The sequence below is a fragment of the Choristoneura fumiferana genome, chromosome 16 (assembly GCF_025370935.1).
Source record: "Choristoneura fumiferana chromosome 16, NRCan_CFum_1, whole genome shotgun sequence".
Lineage (NCBI taxonomy): Eukaryota > Metazoa > Arthropoda > Insecta > Lepidoptera > Tortricidae > Choristoneura > Choristoneura fumiferana.
The window spans coordinates 18,718,249-18,726,168 of NC_133487.1; the positions used below are offsets into that span (position 1 = coordinate 18,718,249).

At 38.1% G+C, this 7,920-nt stretch overlaps 2 protein-coding genes across 2 annotated transcripts in view; both read right to left on the bottom strand.

The window, feature by feature from the left end:
- The window catches only part of gogo (thrombospondin-1 like protein golden goal), a 533,136-nt gene that overhangs the window by 410,223 nt on the left and 114,993 nt on the right, over nt 1-7,920 (bottom strand). The window lies entirely within an intron of this gene.
- On the bottom strand, nt 197-4,521 carry LOC141436354 (juvenile hormone esterase-like). The gene is made up of 3 exons (XM_074099294.1): nt 4,332-4,521; nt 1,596-2,920; nt 197-1,402 (listed from the first exon to the last, which is right to left on the bottom strand). Exons 1-3 carry the CDS (start codon nt 4,458-4,460, stop codon nt 1,231-1,233), a joined length of 1,626 nt encoding a protein of 541 aa, XP_073955395.1. The 5' UTR covers nt 4,461-4,521; the 3' UTR covers nt 197-1,230.

A 7,920-nucleotide genomic window follows, 5' to 3' on the forward strand; every position in this document is an offset into this window, starting at 1 on the left:
GCTGCCCAGTCTCACATTAGGTCCCGCATTCGCCTTTTACAACACCCACAGGAAGAGACTGGTTCATCTTATTCTAAAACTGGCTACAGCATGAACTCAATCGAGCCATTTATTTATTTCGAAACAGCACAAATTAAATGTTACAGTAAGTCTCTATGTTACACCCACTTCACTGAAACTGAGCCAAATAAAGTTGCCGACAGTTACGTAATATACTTAGGACAAATAATCTACTCCTAGGTCCAATTTTGAGAAAGAGGTCAGTCGAACGAATGTCCAATCTAATTTGCCTGAGCAAAGTTCGATTAACTAGACAGCATCTTTTTCTCTAGAATCCGCAGTGTCTCACAAGTCTGTCTAACCCATGCATTTAACATTATAATTTACTAATGTTATACCGTAGTCAAGATACCCGCGGACCGGGAGACGAGCCTGTCGGTAGGCCTCCAAGAAAATGGAGCGGATCGCGGTGGATGCGGAAAGCACAAGACCGGTCTGAGTGGAGAGCCTTGGAGGAGGCCTATGTCCAGCAGTGGACGCCTTTCGGCTGACATGATGATGATGATGAGTCAAAATAGCACCAACGGGACTTATCACGCTACGAGTAATATTACCTCGACGTTTCAACCACATTACAGTGGCCGTGGTCACGAGCGAGTGGTGGTTGTGGTTTGTGGTATTTTGACAAAATACGAGTGAAAATCAGGAAAGTTTAAAACGTTATAATGTTAAGTATATCGGCTATGAAGTAACGTCATCATCATCATCATATCAGCCATAGGACGTCCACTGTCCTGCCTGTGTGCCTCCCCCATAGACCTCCAGTTGCCTCTAGTTGTGTTGTTTTAATAACGTACATTAAAGTAAAAAAATAAGTTTATAAATAAGTCATTGGCAAGGTAGATGCCGTTAAATAAAGATGTGAATAGCACAAAACCGATCGATGTGCTAATCCTACTACAAAACTTATATCCAGCACTAGACGTCTTTCGGCTGACATAGTTGATTAAGAGACTTCATATTTTGTAAGATACTGATAATAAGAATTAATTGATAGTTTCAATTTTTCAAATATTTGAAAACTTTTCTATTTGATCACGTCATAACACTTAGCTGTCTAATAGAATAAATATTTAAATACTATAAAATTATTTATGGTACGTATTCATCACAGTACACAGCAGTGAATAAATGTATTTGAAAAAATCAATGTTCAATCATTACAAGAATTCAAAGAATGTGTTTAGGGAGATACATCCTATAAATGTCTTCCCAAACATCGACTTCTTCTTGGTCAGGTTTAATTCCGGGAACAAGTTTCTCGCCTATATCCAAGTAGTCTTCTTTATCCAGGGTGTACGGATTCCACGTTGAGCCCAGACTGGCATCTGGAGTTGGATTTCTGAAATATTTATTTTACTTTATACGCTTATACTCGTACACGCCTTAAGGGGAACTGTGTTATATTGATAGAGCGACAGTACTAATCCGTGTGTAATTATTACAGGTAGTTTTATCTTATCTCAAGCTTTCTGAAATTAGGTACTGAACAAAATATTTGTAACTATTTAAAATGTTTTAATCTCTTTACTTACCCGTATTTGGCAAAGTTAGTCCAAAGCTTGGTAACAGTTTCAATCATTTTAAATTCTTTCGAGTTTATGTCTATTTTAGTTTTAGACATTTTTGCTGAGAACATATAAGCTAAGTCATCCGCGTGACTAACAAAGTCACCAGGTCCAAGCAGCGCGCGCAGCCCAGATTGATCCGTGAGAATATTAAGACTAGACTTGCAAGTAAATTTATAGAAGTAAAATTTGTTTGGACTGGTCTTTGCAGCAATCTTCTGCCAACGAATCGAGCCAAATATGATATCTTCTAAAGAACAATATCTGAATATAGGCATAATGTTTTCCTTCGAAACCAATTCATTCTGAAGGTAAAACTTTCTTAATTTTCTGCCAACTTCCAATGAATCCTTCGTTGCGCAGTGATATTTTATATCTTCTGGACAGTAGAATTCGGAAAATTCAGCTGCATTTGACACGTTTTCATACATTCCTCTAAGGAATAATCCTAAAACACCTTCATGCTCGGTATAGCCCGACATCACATCGACTCCCTCGTGTATGCCTTGACGCAGAACATCAAAAACGTCTCCACTGAAAAAGACTTCGCTGTCACCAAATTTCTTCTCACTAACTACAGCAAAATTTAAGTGAAGGGGCATAACACTCTGCTCGTCAAACGTTACTGGAACATTTAATTTCACAATAGTTTCCACCGGCAGGGATTGTAAGTATTTATAAATTTCATGTGGATTTGTTGATTTGAAGCCTAATTTTCTAGTGAATTTGATAGCTCTCTCTAAAGGTTCTACAATATTGGGCCAGTTACAGGTAGACGCTCCGCTTTGAGCCACAGCCCGTTTGAACAGGCCCTTTGACATCGGCGACATCAAATGGTAAGAGACACTGGCTCCGCCGGCACTCTCGCCAAATATGCTAATATTTTCTGGATCACCACCAAAATTGCTGATGTTCTTTTTGATCCACCGTAGAGCTAACACCTGGTCTTTGAGGCCAGCGTTACCTGGCACTTCTTCTATGTCCAAGCAAAGGAAGCCGAGTACGTCAAGTCTATAGTTGATGGAGACAAAAACGATACCATGTCTGATGAGGAATTCAGGGCCATAGACTTCGTCATTGCCATTGCCACTGAAGAAACCGCCTCCATGGATCCAGACCATGACAGGCAGAGGCTTTCCAGGTTTCAAGTCGGGCGTGTTCACGTTGAGGTACAAACAGTCCTCACTGCCACTTCCTTGGGTTTTTCCAGCCAATACGTCTACTTGGTAACAAGTAGGTCCAAACTCTTTTGCGGACCTTACTCCCTTCCATGGTACGGGAGGCATCGGAGCCTGTAAATTAGTAAGGTTTTTAATTTATTGATTTATAATGCAGAATGATCTTTATTCAAAGTAACCTTTAGGTTAATAAAACTGGAGAATACCAAGGTAAAAGCAATTCATATCAGTTTCGTTGAAAAAGATTTCCTGTGTTATAACAGTCACATAAATACCTAGTGTCATCCACGAAGACGCGTGCGGCGCGCGTCATAGTGAATGACTCTACCTATAACGGCATTTCTAACTGAATTCAGTTGGACAGATAGTTGTTTAACCTTTACAACAACACGGCATGTATGTATTTACTTCAACTAAATAAATCTTTTGAACCCAATTTTTGTTTTGTGCATTAAGGGGTGTAAGAAGGGGATTACCAACGAGAATCCCCTTACGGCTCGTGATACACAATGATTTTCATCACATTGCGAGGAAAAAATGCAAAAAAAAAATATTTTGTGTCCAAACACTTCACAGCTCAGCAAAAGCAAGAAGCTAAGAAAATAACTGAATAAAATATGGCTACCCGCCAATATCATTATCATAGCTTAAGACCATTTTTGTAAACCCTCTTTGACAAATAAACATTATTATTAATACTGATTGTCACTTTTTTCGAGTCGTCTACCATAGATAATACCATACCATAGAACCGTGTTTGGTTTAGAATTGGAATGGTCTTATAGCCAGATTATTCCATGCCAAAAGTTTTTTTTTAATTTACTAAAATTATTGCAAAACAATTTGATATAAATTTAAAATATAAAAATAACGAAGTTTCATGAAGCGTGGCAAATTTTTATGGTGTAAAATTAGGTTATATTCAAGTTTTAAAGATGTAAGTAAATAAAACGTAGGCCGACTTGAAACCTCTTTAGTCTGAAATGACGTACCTACTAACTTTTTAAAACTAAAACCATAACTCCATTGGGGAGGAAAACTATACGTAAACCCATAATTCCCGGGGGAACAATTGAGGCCATTGTCTTTTATTATACAGGCATGGAATAACGTTATTGACGAGCAAGTGTGATAAAAAAATATTTATCCAGTTCTTATCAGTATTCATAGATTTCGATAACTATGTCTATAGCATATTATTATTGTTGAAAATAAATACTGTGCTTTAAAAATAATCCCTATTATTTCAGCAGATAACAATCTCCAGTTAGTTTATCTGAAATTCACATCTGTAAATATTTCTCAACATTTTGCAATTGTGGTCGATAAATGTCCATACATTAGACGATATTCAAAGTGTGCGGCGTCAAAGAGGTAAATTAAATATAAGTAAATTAAATAATATCAAGTCAAAATTTCCGATGAAAAATTATTACACCGGTGTACAGTCAAACTAAACAAATTATTCGCTGCAATATTCACGGTTAATTTTTAGACGTCTTCTATTCGATAATAGATAATTTACCTTAAATCTAAGTTCTCCAAGTGGCGGTTTAGCATAAGGTATCCCTTTGAAGCTGTAGAACGATCCTCCGTAGGGATTCTGCTCGTGTGTACCTTCTAAAGTACCCTCGGTTACTTTAACTAAAGCCATTTTGAGGAACACTATCTTGTCTTCAGCTTTTATGCCACTACTGAATACTAACTCTACGGTATCAACTTTTAAATCATTGACAAGTACTTTATCTTATCCAGCTTTATCGACTCCGTTTCTAGTCGTATTGTCTTTATTTTACAGCGTCGCGATGCCAATCAAAACAAAATTATCTTCGATAACTCGATTAAAAAGCCGAGGATTTACGCAGGCGGGTGTATACTGGTCGCTTCCAACCGTAGCAACTGGAGGTCTATGGGGAATGCCTGTGTTCAACAGTGAACGTCCTACAGCTGATATTATGATGATAATGAACTCGAGTGAATATGAAAGAACCATCATGTTTCATTATCGAATTGACCTTGAATCTCTGCTCTAACCTTAAAGCTACAAATTTTGGTATATTTGTCACTGACTGCTGACCCAGAATAAAAGAAGCATATGTGATAAAGGATTTAAGTACCGGATTTTCTAAACCGTAATTTTGTTTAATCGGTTCGAGAGTTTTAGAGAAGGATTATAATTTTAACAAATAACATCTTAGGCCTCTAGGTTGGCAACGCATCTGCAATCCCCCTGGTGTTGCAGGTGTTTATGGGCGGTGGTGATTCTTATCATTCAGGAGACCACTTGCTCGTTTACCATCCAGTTGAAATATAAAAAAAAAAAATAAGTACATGAGAAAATCCTGCTTCGCAACGTAAGCGCGAAGGACAGGAAAAGCCAGCGTTGAAGAGCTATTTCGCTTGGCTAGAGACCGGAAATAGTTCGCAGAGCTGACGGCTGACCTCCAGTAATGAAGGGCCATAAGAAGATGATGATGACAGACTAACGTGTAGTTAAAGGCTTAGGTAAAACACTTATAAGACCGAATGACTAACTAACAATACATGTCGTTCTTTTGTTTCGTACATATTTTGCTGCCAGTTATCTCATGACGACGTGACTACATGAGTGCAAATCATCACAACTTTCATTAATTGTTGCCTTCTGAAACATAAACATAGAAAAGACCAAAGTGCAGTACTAGGGGTTCAGTTGAAAACAAAAGCCAAGTTATAAAATCACAGAATTAAATGGTCAGACTAGTTTCGATGTTTCGACCTTCCTCTTTCTGACTTCTATTTCCCGAGTTGAACAAGTCAAGTCAAATTATCCTTCGGGTTTCAACCGAAGACGATTATAATATTACAGTGCAGCTCGTGAGATGGTGCTATCTTCCTCACACATTTAGAGCTATAAAACTAAAAAAAATAAAGCTTCATTTCCGGTTCCGCTCCCCACCACTGCGCGCTAGCAACTCTGCGCCCGCGTCGTCTAGCCTCATTACGTGTTTTTGTGTTATCGGAATCACACCTCCCGGTGCTCCATAAATGGGAAAGCTTATGCCAAGAGTTATTGGCTATGATAATATTAAGTGAAAAAAGTGCAGAAATCATTGGAAAAACCACGTTGTTCAAAATCATTAGAAAGTGACGACAGGTAATAGTTACAACACTAGATGGGAACATGATCCTTATGATGCTAGCGAGTCAGGTAAAATAATCATTATTACTATTTGTATTAAAAACAGCACTAAAATTGTACTGGAATACAGCTGCGGACAGAAATTAGGTGATGATAAATACACCTACCGCATATTTTGACCGTCTTGATCAGACCGATAAAATTATGATGTAATTATTAATATTTAAACTACGTAACGTACGTCCCAAATTCAAATGAATATACTGATGATATTTATACTCTTCATTTAAATAGTGTTGAATCACGACACAAGTATCACAAACCTTTTATATTTTTACATGACTTGAATATTGTTAAAGATTAACTAAAGTCCTACCTACATTTCACTCTAATAATGTCTCGGTCTTGGTACTGTACACAAGTGGCGTTAAGGATAATAAATGCATATATTGCTTCACTTTAAAAGTGTTGAGACTCTGTTAAATTCCTTAATTGTACATATCGACAATCCACTTTAATACGTAGTATAGAAGTCCTGTTACTCCACGTACATCGTGTCGAGGACGCTTGACATATAATATAATTACGTATGTACATACAATTCATTTTAATAGTGTACCTGTCAGCAGTGTCGATATCTTGTTACCCCGCTTTAATAGTGGTAGCCTTTTTGTTACTCCGCGTAAATCGCGTCGAAAACTCATAAATACATGACATGTACAATAATACTCCACTTTTATAGTGCGAGTCCTTGTTGCTCCGCGTAAATCGCGTCTGAGGAACCATATAGAGGTACATAACATATTGGTACAACAATACTCCACTTTTATAGTGTGTGTCTTTGTTGCTCCGCGTAAATCGCGTCTGAGGAACCATATAGAGGTACATAACATATTGGTACAACAATACTCCACTTTTATAGTGTGTGTCTTGGTTGCTCCGCGTAAATCGCGTAGAGGAACCATATATACATAGCATATAGATACAACAATACTCCATTTTTATAGTGCGAGTCCTTGTTGCTCCGCGTAAATCGCATATATAACATGTGCAACAATACTCCAATACTGCACGCAAGTAAAGAGCGTAGATGATGTAAGTATGCTTAAACCTACTAATCAGGTCAATCTTCGTCTTAATAAATTATTATTGCATTATACAAGCCACCTACTGTAAAAAGATCTCGAGGTGCTCTAAACTCTGGGGGCGCCGCCGCGCATACCAGCAACGACTGAGTGTCGGGCGCCCTGCTGTCGACCGCCGTGGGACTACCGCGCCGAGCCGCGCCGCCCGCCGTACCAGCGCCAAAAACGGAGGAGCCGCTGAGGAACGAGTCGCCACTGGACGAGAAGTCGCCGCAGGTAGCTGTAACCGGCCTCACTTTTACTTACTTTTACTTTTACGATGAGTGATGCAGATTCACAAACGATTAAGTTATCTTGGTTTTGGATCACAAAACAGAACTTTTAATACTCAACCCAAAGCTGAAATAATTGATATCTAAATAATATAATTCTAAATTAATTTATAATTAATTGATATTCTATAATTAAAAACTGAATTTATCTTACCCTACAATTGGTACCAACTCTAGTTTCTGTCCTACCTAAATAGAATTGAATCCAGAAGGATTCAAGGTGTATCAACCTAACAACCAATCATACACCTACTAGCCCGGGTCGGCAGCAAATACCCGGTCAGCAAGCAATCTCCACCGTCACCCGGTCAGAGCGTTCTCGCTGACCTGCTGGTGTGTGACGAGGAACCGGATATTGATGATACATACCGGAGCATTAGTGAGTCTGTGGTCGCCCATGTGACGAAAAATTCGTCTTATCAATTCTCACAATGCTTAAGTCAAACACTGATTTACACTAAATTTGACAAGAACTTAGAAATCTGTAGAGGATAATAAATATTTTATCATGGGTGACTATTGTACACGCTTAAGCTATTACAGCACAGCTATTTTATAGCAAAACTAATCTTTAAA